This window comes from Phocoena phocoena, chromosome 3 (assembly GCF_963924675.1).
Source record: "Phocoena phocoena chromosome 3, mPhoPho1.1, whole genome shotgun sequence".
NCBI lineage: Eukaryota > Metazoa > Chordata > Mammalia > Artiodactyla > Phocoenidae > Phocoena > Phocoena phocoena.
This window is the reverse complement of record NC_089221.1, coordinates 52,890,459-52,908,628: the sequence shown is the minus strand read 5'-3', so window position 1 is coordinate 52,908,628 and position 18,170 is coordinate 52,890,459. Positions and strand designations below refer to the sequence as shown.

The following is an 18,170-nucleotide window of genomic DNA, read 5'->3' as shown; positions in this document are numbered from 1 at the left end:
GTTCTTTGTGGCTTATTTCCTTTTCCAAAATCACAGTCTGTGTATCTGATTCAAGGTAAAGAAGTTGAAAATGTCAGAATTATACCTATTTTTTTTATTCCTTATTAAAAGCAGAATGTGACTGTGAGAAGTTGACTGAAACCAATAAAAAATGATGGGAGTAATTTTAGAATGCCAAAATTAATATTTTAAAATAAACTATGAATAAAGGGAACACCAAGGCTTGTCTTAAAGAAGCTGTTTGTCATTTTTTTAGAGATTACAACACACATACAATAAATGAATTTTATCAAAATACAGCACATTTTGTCTACTATATCCATAAAAATCAATTCCTATGTAAATAGTACTGAAAATCAACTAAAATGAGTTAAACTTTACAAAGAGTTGTTAAAGGGCTTCAATCAATATTATTAAAACTATACAGTACAATAACCAATTGATAACATCTTGAAAGAAGTGCAGTATTGGAGTTCACATCTTTTTAAAAGTACTGCCTATTCACTCTGACCAGCAAGAAACAAACGAGTCCAACTCACTTTTGCAAAAATAATGCAGATTGCTGTTTTCGCTAGTCTTATAGAAGACTTAACCTTAAAACAAGGTTGAAGAACAAAGCGTAACAGATTCAAAATTCCAAAATTATATTTCTTAGTAATTAAAAATGAATTGCAATAACTGAATATTGCTCTAATGAAACGCTCAGACTAGCCTCGACTAAAAACAGTTATTGGTCTTCTATGGCACTTTTTTCTGGTCCAAATAACCATGCATTAATTCTTACCATTGCATGTCACTCAAATTTTATTTGATTACATAGACAGAAAAACAAATAAAATTAATGGTTTGAACAAAATTAATAAACCTCTATCAAATAATTGTTACACTAACGAGGAACAAAGGCAGTTGGTGGTAAAACACTATTACACTGATACACTTAGAAACCCTTTAAAGACTCTGAAGTGTCGAGTTCACATTTAATGTTACCTGTAGGAACAGCCCTTTATCTGAACACCATTACACACTGGTAGGCCTCAAGGACCCATCGCTTTGCTCTACAACTCTCCACAGCAATTCTCTATCACTGTGCCAGTTTCACAAACTTGCTTTGGTTTCCTAGCTCCATGCGTACTGTTTCCTTTTACTTTACCAAGGCAATGTTGAGGCCAAACAAAATCAAGAGGCTTTCCTAAATCTTCTTACATTTTGTGTTACAGCAACACAATCTTAAAACTGGCCATTTGTTTCATTTGTTGCTTAAAATAAAAATTATAAATTAAGATTAAAATGGAGTACTAATTATAAAACAAATTGCAAGTACCACCATTTGCAAAAAATCAAGGAATTTCTGCATCACGGAAAATGCATGGACCAAAAAAAAAAAAAAAAGGAAAGAAAATGCATGGACATGCATCTACAGAAGAGTTAAAAGTTTCCTGTGACTAAAAAATTGAAACTTGATTCACTAGTAGCAGGTGTAGAGTAATGGCTATGACAAGAACAGATCCTGAAGAGCTCATAAAATGCAATTATTGTCTTTTTTATTTCTTTAAAAAGACATCACATTTTTTATTGCATTATTCTATTAATAAAAACACATTAACAGCTGTTTTTTTTTCATTCTTTGCTTCCAGATTTTTATAGGAAATAACTGTTTTAATCTGGCCTTGGAAAGTGAACCCACCAGCACCACCTTCACCTACTCACTCTTCAATTCAATATGCACATAGCAAAAGCCAACACTTTGAATCTCTTGCCCACATAAAAAAAAAGTTTCAGCAGAAAAACATTAATACCAGTTGAATAAAAATAAGGGCATAAAAGCTATGAGATAGATAGCTCTGCCATCTGTCTCTGGGCTACAATCAAGGCTAACTAGAGCCTTGCACAGAATTCAATCATGTGTATGAAATCCAAAAATAAACCTACACTCTATACAAAAACAACATACATTTGTTTTTGTAGCCTTGACTGCTATGTTTAAAAACCTAAAAGTTTTATATGGTATGAATTCAACAGTCTCCCCTATATACTGTACAGTGGTTCTTTCCCTCTAACCACAAATTCCATTATTTCATTAATGTACAAATTTGAACATATTTGAGTTCTTTATATATAAAAATAGTCAAAATATTAATTTCCCCTGCAAGTATCTTCCAATAAATCTTGCTGTCTCTCCATTTTTTAGTCCACAGCTCTTAAGAGGAAACCTCTCGTACAATGATGAGTTCTACTGTGTTCTGGAAAGTTTTTAGCAAGGACACTGCTTGTCCATGTTCAATATTGATAAAACTGTAGCCATTAGCCTAGAAGAAAGAAGAAAAAAGCTTAAAAAAAAATTTCATAGTCATTTATTTGCATTTGTGCATTTGAATTTCTGCCAGCTCACAAACCTGGCAGAAAACAAGCATCATTTTGGCAATTTAAAACAACATCTAGACTCCTGGGCCCTACCCCATCTCTATGGAAATAAAATCTCTGAAGGTGGGACCCAGGACCTGTATCTTGCCCACATTTTCAGATGATTCTTACATAGCAACCTGACATTAGGAAGCACTTGTCTAAGACAGTGTCGGACATGGTGTTGTGTGTATACGCTAAGGTACAACTGAGGTCACCAAGCTGCAAGGGTAAAAGAGGTCAAGGCCTAGTCTTCCCATTGCCTAGGAGCCACCAGATCAAGGACACTACACTTCTTATAATTTAAGCTAAACATCTAATGTTGTTTTACTATACATCAGACACACAGTTCTAAGTGCTTCTTGTGAATTAAATCCTTTAATTCTCGTAACACACAGAGGAGATTCTTTCATCATCTTATTTTAGAAGAAGTTAACATTCGTAAACTTAAACAAAAGGCTAAGATATATTCCAAAAAATGCTAAGGTTTATTTAAAAAATATCAGTATGATCTTCCAAGGTACAAGGTGGAAATATTTTAAGCTATGAAAGCACTGGAGAGTAGCCTATAAGAAATGCCACTGTTTTCATCCACAAGTATTTAAAGATATCCTCATAAAATGCTTACTTTCAAATCTGGCATTTAATAATCCCTTGATGAGGAAGGCAGATCTTATAAAACAAAAAGTAATAAAAAAATGTATCTTAGTTACCTGAATAATTTTATCACCTGGTTGCAGTAATTTTGATGCTGGCCCTTCAGGCTGTACCCTTGTTACAAATATACCCTTTAATAACAACAAAAAAGATAATTATTTGATGGAAAGCAGTATGCATAAATAAAACAGTACCAAGGAGCAATCTTTTTTTTAATAGTATGCAAATATTTGAATTGTGGTGCAAGTTTTCTCCCTGTCTCCTCTGAATAATATTGTGACCACGCTATGTTATTTGTGCTTCTGGTAATTCTTACTTTAGTGATTTTTATTAAAGTGATAAAAAAAAAAGTTACTTCTATAGATGTGAAGAAAAGTATTAACAATTAAAAAATCACTTCACAATATAATGAACATTAAAAATTTTTTGGTTAAATTTGTAGTCCTTAAACAATTTGAGCTGATCACATTTCAAAACAAAAAGCTGAACAATACAGAGGGAAATCACAAGGTGATGTCTGTCTATATCTATATAAATATGTTAGATTTTTACTTATACATAAAAGGTACTAATTTAGTGAATAAAAATTAATGAGCATTTCAAGGATATATAAACAAAACTCACATCGTCATCAGGTCTGAATGGGTTTCCTCTTCCCCCAACCCCTCCTGATATGCTAAATCCAAGTTCTGGATCCTTGTCAACTCTCACTCGAATCTGAGTTAATATGAAAATAAACTTATTACTAATATCAGAAAAAGCTATAATACAATAATAACCACACTGGTAAATTAAGTTCAAGAAAACATAAATATGTAAGAATTCACCTAAAATAAATATTTGGGCAGATGAAATGAAACTACAATGTGAAATATTATGTTAATGAGTTAGTGAGTTAAAGGCACAGCTGGGATTATAAAGCATAGCTCCTAAATTAACCTATTGCTATCTTATGAGGATATGCAACAAATTAATGTTGACTTTATATATTTTGGACAGCACGGACTTTAATGACATAGAGCATACACACAAAACATGTATTTTATTATCAGTTTCCATTTGTAGAACATCTAAATTACATAGTATTTCTGTAATACTACTGGACGTTTCATAAGACGTCTAAAAGATCCCTGGGTGGTTGTTGGATATTAACTCATTTCCTAAATCTGTTTATATGCTTCAAAGGAGTTGGGATTGATGATCAATCAATACTATTTTTTACAACCAAGCTACAGAAAAAGATGCAAGAACTAAACTTTTGTTATAAAACACTCCCTTTCCCCAGAGACCAAAACAAAATGAATGAAGCATTTGTTCTCTAAGTTTCTAATAATAATATTTTATTAATAAACTATTAAAATACATGAATATATAACTGTTGACTTTTTAAGTACTTTTTAAGATTTAATTCTCAAAGTAGTCTGGAGACTATAGGCCAGTTTCAAAAGCTAACTATCAAATAACAATTAGCAAACTATAATATGCCATTCAAGTTTAATGGTCTACTATTTTTATTCCTGAAGAAGGTCCAATTACTGGAGTATCATCATCAACCAGTTTTGGAAATACAACCACCTTAGGAAAAAAAAAAAAAATCATGCCCTCAATACTATCCTATATCAATTTATCAGAACAGGGGGGATCATACTGTCAAGTTAAACCACAAAGTTTAATACCTTATAAACTTAACATGAAACCAAGCCATTAAACAAAACAGTAAAAACTATGTTAAAATTCTGTATGGATTTATTGCTATAATTAAATAACCTATAAAATACATTAAAAGCTTAGTCTCATATTCCAAATATTCTTGATCATTCTTACCTCTTGCCTTGCCAGTTCATGGCCTTGTCTAGGAGAACAATGGGGCTGTGTGTATGGAGGCTGGTGGGCCACTTTCAGCATCAAGTAATCAATTAGTTGTTCTCTAGAGGGATGCCTTGCCACAGATGCCTGAGGAAGGGGGTGATGTATTTGACTATAATTTGCCTGAGGCCTGAGAGGCTGACCCATCTGTCCATTACTCAAAGGCATCTAAGAAAAACATGAAGTCTCTTAAAATGACCAATAATAATGCCTTGTTACAAATATTTGGATGTTCTTCTTGGAGCAATACAAAAGCACTAGAGTTTAACATTCTAAATCACACAGTATCACGTCACGTGTGCCATTTTTTCTAATTTTACACTTTTAAAAGAAAAAAACTTAATGTCTTAATTCTAAGCTTGTCTGAGTGCTCGCTGATAGATTCACTCTTCAAAAGTTTCAAATTAAAGTACATCATATCTACATTTTAAATTATTTGCTTTCCTGTAAGCTTAACCCAATGTTAAAATGGTAAACAGTATGTCAAATTTTAACATTTAAGTAAGCCCATTAAAAGGGCATCTCTTCCCATTCTATACTTAATCTCTCACATACACTCAAAATATGCATTTGCTGATGCTTTTCTTCAGAATGAAAGTATAAGTAGTTTTGTGGTAGAAGTTTTTCATAATCTGAGTATATTCTTCTACCTCTATTCCTTCCTCTCCAGAATTAAAAAGCCAATCTAGCTATGCAGTAGAAAATTGATTTATTCCGTGTGTGTGTGTGTGTGTATCAAGTTAGGAATTTTTAAACTCTCTAAGTATTAATTCCATAGAATGTTAACCACAAAAATTAAACCATGACATTTTATTTTGCTTTTCACAAGCTAAACAAAAACTCCAGATTATTCTGTTACTGTTAAAGAAATATCTTTGTCTTAAAGTCTCTTGTTTTTTAGATTTAAAAATAACCTTTATGGAAATGTGATAATAGTTTACTTCTGTTAATGTGAGGAATCTATCTGAAAAATAAGAGGTCATATTTACATTACAAATATTTGCATATAAAGAAATTTTTGTGTAGAAGAAGAAATAAGTACATTTAAGCGATTCAGTCATTTAAAACTTCATTGTTAACTATTAACCCACAAGGAAATTAGAGAAAACTGTGATGATTTGAGTCCCATTTCCCTAAAATTATCCAAAGTAGAAAAGTTTGGGAAAACATTATGGCAATAGTTTCAGAACTATGTATTATCTTCTTATGTTCATCTTGCTGAGGAATACAAAGTTTGGTTTTGGTGAATAATATTTTTACTTTAAAAAAAAGTTCTCTTTTTCACTGTATTATACTTGAGAACTTAGTTAATTCTGAGGCCTGGGAATATACATGAGTGTTTCATGACAGGGCACAAAGATATTCGCTCACAAATTTTATGTTGGTTGGAGAGAAGAGGTGCTATATTATCTCTTTTTTTAAAATATTGTGGTTGTTTCCCACTTGATCACTGTAGATTTGAAGCAATTAATCCTCCTAGGAGTACTTAAATAGTTGTGCAATTATTTTATTATTTTTGCATAACTCTGTAGACAGCACTTACTTTTCTTCATGTTAGCACAATTTATTCCTACATGCAGATTTAATACCTTTCTCCTGGGGAGAATACTCCAGACAATAACTACTTCTGACCCATTCTTAAGACTCCCTGACACCTAGAAATTGGACATACCTGAATGTGTAGAACACATTCTACATCAGTGTTAAACATAGCCATGGAATATACTAAGCTATGATTAGCAGATAACTCAGGAGAATAAAAAACATAAAACAAACTCAGTAACCCAAACCAGAAAATGGATATTAGAAAGAAAAAAGAAATTGGATAGCAGAAAAAGAAACTCGACAGCAATTAAAAGAAAAACAACAAAAAAAGGGTAAAATAAATAAATACGTACAAACTTACATGGCTGGATTCCTACTCTCAAGAACAATGTAGAAGTTTATATAATACATAACTATGCTTCACAATTATAACTGGTTATACTAGGGATATGGGCTTAGTTAAGATGAAGAACAGCTGAGGAAAATACTAAAGAAAAGAATTATCTATCCAGCATTGGTGACAAAAAAGTAAACTCTCTAAATGAGTGATGCTTTAGTTATAAAAGTAGTAAGAATACAACCATCATCTATTCTACCATATACAAAAGTCTTTCAAGGTGATTTCTAATTACATTTAAAGTATGTTAAAATGCCTTCATCCTCCAATGAAGAATTTAAGACAGGTTCATATTTAACTCTCCAAACAGTTTTACTATCAGGAATGCCAAAAAGTAGGAGATACTACAGAAATCCAAAAATAACAAAATGATTCTTCAGTGTGGAAGAAATCATGGAATAAACTAAGAAACAGCAGAGTGAAATTTTATTTCATATTTCTCAATTATTTAAAAAAACCCCTTACTAATCAAGAGGTGAAGGTCCTCTAAAAAGCATTTTCAGCGTTAAAGCATATATGATATTTCTTAGTTCAAAAGCTGTAAAACACAATAAGCTCACAGATACTACTTCATTCCCTGAGCACCTACTTTCATCAAGCTGTCTGGAAGAACATCTTTGTGACTAAGTGTAGCTGACGGGTAGTTCTGCTGTCCTGAAATGAATATATCATCTTGACAAGGATCTCCTGCACAGGATGTCTGGGGATGCTTCAAATGAGGGGGAAATAAAAAATAAACAAATAATGATCTTTAAGATGCGAAACCAAAATGATGATGACACTTGAGAGGAGATACTGCTAGACAATGGAAAGATGAAGAACCAAATCAAACATTACCATCATAACTACCATCGATATTAGCACCTTTATAATGGGTGTTAACTATATTTATTTATTATTGTGGTAATCACTTTGTAATACATACATATATCAAACCATCATTATGTATACCTTGAACTAATATAATGTTATATATCAGTTATATCACAATAAAACTGGAAAAAATATTAGTACCTTTAACAGTCTTTCAAAGTTACATGGCAAAATGTTTGTTCTTATGTGTGAAAAGTACATATGAACATATACTGTTAAGATATTCCTTTATAATACTTTTAGTTTTATTTACACTAATACCTAACTTTTAACACTTTGAGCAATAAATTTAGTTATTAATCCAAGTTAAGAGTCCCAAATTTTAAGAGAAACTAAAATATATGCACTCCTGTTGAGCACAGCAAAAAGTTTTTTGGTAAAAAAATTAACTGCTGTTTTTTTTAACAGCACAGTATCACCCAGGATTTCCTTATTAATGATGAGCAATATCAATAAACATACAGTCTTAGAAAACTTGCTTTAGCCTAATTGTATCATACTAATATTAGCTCAGTATTTTCAAAAGCACTGCTCTGATGAAATGCTTTTAAATTTTATTAATTAGAGTTCATATTTTTATATATCAAATAACATCCTTACATTATAGTTTATCTCACTGATACCTTTAGAGAAAAAACAGACTCAATCTCATTATCTCTGAATATTTCTTATAAATATGCTGGGAAGCAAGATGCTTATTTTTCATCTTAATTTAGTTCTAAACACACCTAGCTATATTTTAGAAAACTACAGAGACTGTGATAAATAGCAGTACTGTTACCTTCAAAACAGTGTATGGCTGGCAACACATATACGCAAACTATATCATCATGTTGAAAAATAATCTGAAATCCAGTTCATTATGATATGCCATAGGATACATGTAAATCTAAGGGTTTATAATTTAGTCTTAGGAACCATATCTGCAACAAAGCTATCATGTACAGTTTGTTGCTAGTTCAAACCATGGCTTAGCATTTTTAGATGAAGTTTGATCTAATTTTGTTTATTTATACAATGAATATTACTTTATTTTCCTTTTCCATTTTTGAGATGTGCTTTCAGAATGCATAATAATCAACTCAGCTCACAGCTTGAAGTTTAAACTCAAGCGTGAATGTACGACTATGTCTTTAAATGAACAAGTGCATTATGGATGAAAAAGTTAATAAACGCAACAGACTCAAAGACTCTGACTTGAATAAAAACAAGCAAAAGATACTACTGTTCAAGAATTCGTAAAGAACAATTGTTACACATGACTATAAAGATTATCCCTGAGTTAATAAAAGCCCCCGGTCTTTACCCCATGGCTTCAGCTGGAATGAGTGCCAGAAATGCAGGGCTTACTTGCCATCATCTCCTCTCTGTTTCAAACTGCTAAGTTACAAAACGATTGTTGCCACTATTATGTAACACAGAAACCAGGTGGTGGCAGGTGACAGAAGGCAAAGCAAGATGGGTGAGGCCCAGCCAGAACAAAGTGAATCGAGGATACTGCTCCTATCCTAGAACAGAGTTAAGCCAGGAGTATATTAAAAAGTAGGAGGAGATTGGGGGTGGTGGGGAAGGAGATACTCAGGAAAAAGCAAAGGACCCAGAAGCAGGGTCACTATGGAAATAAAATTATGGGGGAGAGAAGGCAGCTTTACAACGGGAGAAAGATCTTTTCAGGATGGAGGAAGAGGGGCAGAGGAAACATTTACTTAGAGGCCATGCTACCACCTCAAGTTGTCACGGAAAGAAAAATCTTAAAACAGCCACACAGAGTTTTTCTGTTCTTTCTCCGTTTCTGTCATTCTTATCCCCTACCCTTAACTTTCATTAAAAGAATAAACCTTTCTTCTTCCCCACTAACGATTATGTGGGTAATAACGGATTTGGGTTTTGCCTTTTCACTGGTACTTAATGCAATTTCTCCAGGCTCACATTTAATCATATTCTGCAAATTATGATTAAACTTAGTTCCAAGTATTTATTTGCCAACCCTCAATCACTAAAGTGAAAATTATTCTTTCCCACAACCCCTCTGTGTATTACACATGGCATAGCCTTAAACCCTTGAGTTAGGGAAAGGAAGCTAATTTTAAGAGAAAGCACTGCAAAGAAAAATAATTTTTTAAAAAACCTCTTAGATTCCTATCGCTCACCCCTTTTTATATAAGAGCTGACTACATCCTTAGTTATGACCACAGAAACGTAGGAGATAAAAACTAAATCAGCTTTGCAGAGTTTTAGAACTAAGCCATGGAAGAACTGGGAGGTAAACAAGATATTTAACCCACAGCACAAATTTATTTTCTAGAATTGTTAAAACATCAAAATGTGGGGTTTCTTCCTCTTCTATGTACTAAAGGTACTGATCTACTACAGGTACTCACTCGAAAAATGTGCCCACCAGAATCTCTTCCGTCTGCAATACTCAAGGCAAGACTGCCTTGGCTGCCATGCAGATCCCTAGAGCTGCCATAGTGACAGTGGCTTACAGCAGTAAAATTGGAATTAAAGGACCTTGACAGCATGCTCTGAATAAAGAGGGGATAGATTTAACAGAGATTAGTGTAGCATGCAAAATTCACAAGACATGTTATGTACATAGACATATATACAAGTAACCCCAATACCACGCAGAAATATCAGGCAACACTGAATTTTCAGTGCCACTGAAAGAAATTGGCACTATTTACCATATATTTACATGAAAACATACAAGTACACACATAAATTATATATAAACCCAACCATTCACATGTTTAAACACCAAAAAAGAAAGTGCAAACATACAGCTGCTTTTATAATGCGATTATTTCTTTTACTCCTGACATATTTTATTAGAAGGTTGTCAGAAGATAGGAATTGATGTTATACCCAGATATACCTGTACGTATATAGTTACACACAGAACACAAACGTTTCTTTATAAAGACAAACTTTACCAACATTCAGTTATTTCTAGGTCAAAATGGGTTTCTAGAGAGTCTGCTTCATTTTATAGAAATTAATTCTGTCTTATTAAGTAAATGGAGAGTTTAGACATACATAATACAGCACAAAATATATTTGCAAAAAATATATCTGGCTCTTGGCTATTGCAATTTCTAATAAAAATTATCTTCCACATTTAGGAAAATGTCTTAACATCAGAGAAAAGTTTAACATACACACAGAATTTTAGGATATAACATTTAAGACTCCTACTGCTTTACAATTACCAGGAAAAAAATTTCAATAAATCTAGAAAATGCACATGTAAAACTTTTTTTCCCATTCAAATAGATAGATATTAAAGATTATTATATTTTAGTAGTTAGTAGTGGCTTTGCTGCTTAAACTTGAAGAACCCTTCAAGTTTCACTGATGGAATCCTTCCACGACTGAGTTTACTATAAATGCCTAATTGCCAATCCCAGAGCTGCCTGAGAAATGTACTTCAATAAAAGCACTGCCTGATTCTCACTGTTCCTGCTTGCTTATTCCCAGAGTTAACTACTGTTCTTTCACACGTGGATGCTTTTAGTCATGTCCCTAAACTTTAAGGGTCTGATGGTCAAACCGAGAGAAACCATATTTTGGGCATGACTTACTAGTAAGAAATGCACAAATCCACAAATACTCGTTATGACATTTACAAGCATTTATATATATGTTATAACATATATAATAAGCATTTCTATATTACTCTTAGAAAATACAGATTTTCTCCAGATTATGAAGTTGATCTCTAATACCAAGAAACATTAACATGACATTCCAGAATGAAAAGAATCTGTAAAATTACAATGTACACATTTAGTTATTTTGTGGATTCTGAAGTAAAGACTAAAGAAAAAGCCGAATTTAACAGACCAGGCCTGTACTTTCCCAAACCATCTCACAAAGAATAAGAATTTGGCAGAGGCAGTTCAGAGGTTCCCCAAACACCTCATTAGAATGTAAAAATAAATTATACACATAACCACACACACAGAGAAACATTTCAGCAACACACCCTCACATGTTACACACAGTTTTAACGTGTCAACTTGAGTGGTCTGATTGACCCTTTTTAATAATATGTTGATCTTGGAACAAAGCCTTTGCTGTCATCTTTGAACATACATGAGGTTTTTGTAAATATTTCACTGATTAAGAAGGCTAAAGTTTGGAATAGGTCTGACTTTGAATTCAGACTTGTACAGAGACAGCCACATAAAACTGCACTCTGTCACAACACATCAACACATTGTGCAAAGCTCAATTAGGTGCTGGGCAAACGTCCTGGGCACTGTTTTTCACTACATGCTAATAGCTGTATAATAGCAAGTGAACATGGAAATCATCATGTTTTGTTAATCATATTCTGGTTGAGTGCTTATCAGTTTTTAATATAATAAGGAATATTGGCAAATGCTGATATATTAGAAATAATTTTAATTTTGAAATAAATTTTTATTCCTTTTCAATCTCTGTTGATTAGTTTAATTAAATAAGTCTTGAGATTTCTGAGGTGGGATTTATTTTATACATTTGTGTTCCAGGTACAGTTTGCTGCAGCGGTTGGGAAGGAGGGGTTACTACTACAAGGTTAAAAAAAACCAAGTAAGCTTCCATAACTTATTTCTTTCTGTGTTACTACTAAACTCCTCAGCTGGGCAAAGTAGCAACTTTTCCTCTAGAGGTAGGGCAGGCATTGTGAAATCCCCTGAGGAAAATTTTCAAATGTCTACCACACCATTAGAATTATGTTTAAGGGAGAGAAGAGGAGATGCAGAGGATCAAATAGAGATCTTCCATCACAGTCTAAATCTTGTTGCCGTGTGTCCTCAAACGGCTTTTCCTAATTTCACTGAATTGATTCTCACCTATAAATTACCAGTGAGCACAACAGGGAAACTACTGTCATGCATTCTCTAAGCAATCATACAGTAAATTCTAAACATGAGGTTTAGAATTTAGAGAGATACAGTGAACAATGAGATGGCTGCTACTTGCTTCCTATTTACTAAAGTCCAGGTGTGTCTGTGTCAGACAGGAAGGTAGTGGAGAATAGCCATCTGAGATGCCAACTAAAAATATAATGATAACCAAACTCATCTCTTCCTCCAAACCTGCTATTCCTCTTCAATATCCAGTTAACAGCAGTCCCAAAAAACAGTTATTCAAGGTACCAATCTCAAGCTTAATCCCTTTTCCTCAATGAATGATTACAGGAATATTCCCATCAGAAGTAAACTCTTATAATCTATTTCAGAATTGCCTCTTGAATTTGTTCCTTTGCCTCAATTCCACTGATATATTTTTCATTCCATTTATTTTCTGGACCATTAGACAGCCTCATAACTCAATCAATTTGACTATAGCCTCTTCCTCCTCAAATCCAGTTCCACACCATCACCAGAAATTTGTTTATAAAAGTTATGTTACCGTTTGCTTAAGAATTTTCCAAATTCCATAGATAAGGCACACAAATTTAAAGAGCCTCAACAGTATGTAGAGAATTACAGCCGAAACAAAATGGAGAGCTGACAACAAAGTCGCCTAATGCTATAGATGCTCAGCTATTTAAAGCTAAGAACAGAATTAAAAAGAGCTAACAATTACAGAGGTTCAATGTGAATTGACATAAGGTATTAATCACATTTTAGACACTGATTTCTGAAAAACTTAAAGAATTTTTAAAAATAATGATTAACTGAGGTTGTATACGCTCAGCTGTTTTTAAAAATATCTTATATCAATAAACAAAGTTAAAATAATCCTTGGGTAAAATCCACTGAGAGATATGAAGCTAAATCTTGAAGAACGAATATGCCTTATATACTTGGGCCATGGAACTGCCCCAAAGTATCAGTTTTAAGCATAATTTAAAAAAATTTTATCTCCTGTCAAAAAAGGAATATCTATACATAAGGTTATAAACTGAACATGAGCTTATTTCCAAACTACATTATACTACACTAGAGCCACAGACACCTGAGTTCAAATAGGTCAGAAATGCAATTCAGGAAAGTCAAGAGTAAATGCCATGCCAGAAGCCATCTGAGTCAGTGACAGTGTTAGTCATACAACATGAACTGGGGAAAAAAATCTTAGGTGAAAGATATACATTTACAATACATTTCTTGTTATTCTGTTAACTATATGGTAAATTGCTATTTCTGTAAACATATTTACATAATTAATTATTAATAGAGCAGGAAGCCAGAAAATAAGAGGTAAACATGTACATATGTGTATTATTTGTAGTATGACACAATCTAAACAAGATACACACCTAAATATATAAAATGAAGGTAAGCCCATTAGAAAACACTAAGGAGTAAGAGAAGGGAAAGAAGTTTATATTGACATCTCAACTGTTTTGAGACTGGCTAAGTCTAAACTTGGACCTCTAATCTCACTACCAAGGAAAAACTTCTAGAATATAGGTATATATTCAATAAATCAGAGTATCTTGTTTCATTAACAAAGACTGCCAAATATTTTAAAGGAAAATTAGTAAATTCATAAATAGGAGATTGAAAAATTCATGTTTAATTACCTTTTCTAACTTTTTGGCCTCAATGTGTCGTAGTACTTGTTCTCGCCAATCGTGAGGAACTTTACTTTTTCCTGGAGGATCTAATAATGAATGTTCAGAACCAACCCTTGCATTTGGTCTTTTTGAAGGACTAGTCCGTGAATAATTGAAATCACTAACTGACATAGTTCTCTCTGGTATTTCACTAACAGAGGGTCGAGCACTCTGAGGCCTTGATGCATTTGGACCATCAATGCTGTATGTTCGTGCAGAAAGAGGTCTCTGTGATCCTGACATTATTGGAGGAGTTCTTCCCACGGAATGTAACTCTCTGTATGATAAATAATCTCCTTCAGGAACTTGGGCCCGCCTCGTGGGACCTGGCTCACCAAGATTTACAGAGGCTGTAGAGGATACACTACTCTGTCGCTGAATCGTAGTTCGCGATGCTCCAGGAATGAGTCGGTCATTTGGTGAGATGGCCCACATTTCCCCATGTCTTCCTGGACCAAGTCTCTGATGTAAATGGTATCCAGTATTAGCTCGAACATTGTTATGATTAGAGAAATTCATATTGGCAGAATGTTTAGCATAACTGTGATTTTCTGTACTCTCTGATCTAGGAAAGCGCTGCAGAGGCAAATTGACATGGTCTACTTGGGGATTTTGTTTGGAGTGCCACAAAGTGTCCTTGACTGTAGCACTGCTACTGTACTGGATATTATACTGTGGAGGACCATATATTTGAGGCGTGGACTGTGGGCCACTTGTTGTGGGGCCTCTTATTATATTTGGTTCTTCAGGATTATAATTTGAATCAAACTTGAAAACTGCCTTTGTACCTGCTATTAAATCAGAAGATGAAGAAGAACCAGTAAATACTTGCAATGGTTGATCATACAAAAGCGTAGCTGACTTGCTCCTGACTATGTTTTTTCCATCAATAGTAGATGTTACTTTAACTGTTGCACTTGGCTGCTGAGGTCCATTATCACTAAGTATGTCATAGATTTTTAGCCCGCCAGTCTCCATATTAGTTATGCTATGAGATTTCACAACAGATCCAATTGGCCCACTTCTCTGAGGGGAGAGATCTTCAGTGCTTTTGGAAAGACCCGCATCAACAGAAGAACTGGTGTCATGTGGTTCAGTCCTCCTAGGAGACTGTGGAGTTCCCTCAGAACGTCCATTTACCTTATTTATGCATTCAAGAGTAGGATACTTGTTTCCATTATCCAAGTGCTCAGCCTCTCCTTTAGCATTATTGCTTAAAAAGCCTGTTTCAAGCACTGTATCCTCTGTCTTTGATCTTTCCACTATCTCTGGTTGAAATGTATCATTAGTTACAAGTTTATTAAGATTCATATTGATATGGTCTAATTTGTGAGATTCATTAGATGTGGCTGTTGAGTCAACACCTTTTTCAATAAGAACTAATCGCTCTTCAATATTCAAATCATATTCAGGTAAGTTAAAATCTTTCTTATCAGGAACCTCGGTTTTTTCCTCTGTTGAATGATTTAAAATATCTCCATTTTGTAAAAGGCTGTTAAAATTTTCATCTTCTTGCCTAAAACAAAGAAAATTTTATCACAAACATCATAAAGCCCAGTTTTCTTAGTAATGGGGAACATTAACAACTAATTAATTAATGTGTAGGTACATAAAGATAAGAGCATTGATGGGAGTTACAGATAAAAGGCCTTTATTATCAAGCATGTAATTTAAAAATATTATTTTAACAGTCAAATAATATAGATTTATATTAAATGGAGACAAGGTAAAGCATACTAATTAAAATTCATAGATAAGATTAATTTTCATCAATATCATCAATCTATCACAATAGTTTAATAGAGCTAAACAATGAAGAAAAATGTGATTATGTAATGAAATAATTCTCTTCTACTTCTGCATCTTTTCATGACTGTGTTAAAACATGAAATGCTTGAAAGATGGGCACATACATGGAGGAAAGGCCAGTAAGTTGAATAGTTAAGTAAAAAGCACAGAATATTTATACAAATAGTTCTGAAACCTCACATTATTGATCAGTTAATCATATTAACTAAGTAGGTATTATTAGATTCAAATATATATAAGGAAATTATACAAAGAACTAAACAAGCACTCAAAGATCTACAAAATATGAAGAAAGATCAAAAGAGAAACTAAATCTAATCATTTTTCTGTGACTACACTGTATTTGGCAAATATTTATAAAATGTACCATTCCAAAATTATAGAAGATATTTTATTTCTATTTGGTGATATGAAAACATATTTGTGTCCTCTTTGTAAATATTCAAGTTACGTTTCAACAAATTCTTTAATACTGATCTTCCCATTAGGTAACAAAAAATATTACTAGAAATACAACAAAAAAGGTGTGGCTATATCCCTTTCTTAGTCTTTATTTCATTACAAAAAACATGACTTAGACTAAACTACTTCCCCAACAATATCAGTAAAATTTTACTATTTGACAAATTAATCATTATCTTAACCTCTAAGAGGTTTTAAAATTAATATTTTACCATACTGATCTTAGCCTCAAATTCAGAAGATAGATATAAATGATTAATCATAACTACAACTACATAATAGTTAAGCTCAATTTGAGACATAAAATTCATCTTTCTTTTAAAGCAATGCAAATCAATGCATAGAAAAATTTGACTTAAATATGCCTGGAATTTAAGAACTATTTAACTCTAAAAATTAGTTAACAATATCCATACAATAAGCTTTAGATTCAGTAGTAACCCAAATCTTTCTATTAAGCACTCTAGCTGATACAACAAAATGAAAGTAAAATGGTATAGTCTCACTTTGATAACAACACTTCTTGAGAACCCTAGTAATAAATTTCTTTTAAAATTCACCCAAATTCAAGCCTGTAGGAAGTAAATCTTGTTTCAGTGAGTTTGACCTACAAATTTAACTCTAAACGAAAAATACAGCACTAATCAGAAATATCTGATTGAACCCTTTAATGATAACCCCCAAAGTGACTCTGCATTTCTAACTCTAAAAATACCCCTTTTAATTTGAATTATTCCGAACAGGCTCTTTATGTTGTAATACCTAGAAATATTATAAAACTGTTCAACCTTTTTAATGAGGAGAATTAGAATATATTTTAAATCTTTTCTCCCCCATTTAAAAGACTGATTTAAAATGGAAATGTATAAAAGCTAAATAATTAGTAGTAAAGTGGGGAAGAAACCATATACTGCCTGAACCATTTCTATAATATTAATTTGTAAAATCTCTTGTTTTAATAATATATATTTATTTGTCTATTTATTGTACAAATAAATTATTTTGTTAAGATGTTCACAAACCTGATTTTGGAATTAATACCAATATGAGTTTGTTTCACTGGAGAGCAGAGTGAGGTATCTTGACTACTATCAGTATTAAGAGAAACTGAATCAGACATCCGAGATGGAGAAGAACAGTTGCTGTTATTCTGATTGCTATTGTGTGTAACTTCATCTGATAAAGAATCTGTATCCTTTGTATCATCTGAAACAAAAAAACCTTAAGCTATTGATAAAGCCAAGAAGAATTTCCAGTGATGACAAATGGCATTTATATTGTCCTGGTTCAATATATAATGTAAAGAATTATATGGTTAAGAAGATAACCAGAGGCTCACCTCTGAAAACTCAGTCCTAATACATAAAAAGATTAAAGAATCTAGAAATAGTGATACCTTCAATTAGTTTGTTTTTAGTGATACCTGTAGTTTTTTTAAAAAATATGACCAATGCTAGTTACCCAGAATTTGGTTTAGTTTAAACTACTGACAAGATGATATCACACAATGTTTAAGGCCATCAATTAGTTTTAGTGAATATGCTTTTCCACACATCTTTAGTTTTAAGCAGTCATAATAGTAAGAAATACATAGTACAGTTCATAACC

General features: G+C 32.8%; 1 protein-coding gene across 6 annotated transcripts in view; it reads right to left on the bottom strand.

The window, feature by feature from the left end:
* Positions 1–231: 231 nt before the first annotated feature.
* Positions 232–18,170, bottom strand: part of ERBIN (erbb2 interacting protein) — a 70,232-nt gene continuing 52,293 nt past the window's right edge. The window contains exons 18-24 of one of the 6 annotated variants that reach the window (XM_065874944.1): positions 17,585–17,768; positions 14,259–15,807; positions 10,120–10,263; positions 4,882–5,091; positions 3,682–3,774; positions 3,114–3,188; positions 2,199–2,306 (exon numbers count right to left, since the gene is read on the bottom strand). In XM_065874944.1, coding sequence (XP_065731016.1) covers positions 2,199–2,306; positions 3,114–3,188; positions 3,682–3,774; positions 4,882–5,091; positions 10,120–10,263; positions 14,259–15,807; positions 17,585–17,768 — 2,363 coding nt within the window. Of the gene's footprint in view, positions 2,307–3,113; positions 3,189–3,681; positions 3,775–4,881; positions 5,092–7,454; positions 7,575–10,119; positions 10,264–14,258; positions 15,808–17,584; positions 17,769–18,170 lie in introns of all 6 variants that reach the window. The other 5 variants (XM_065874939.1, XM_065874940.1, XM_065874941.1 and 2 more) reach the window with 5 other exon arrangements.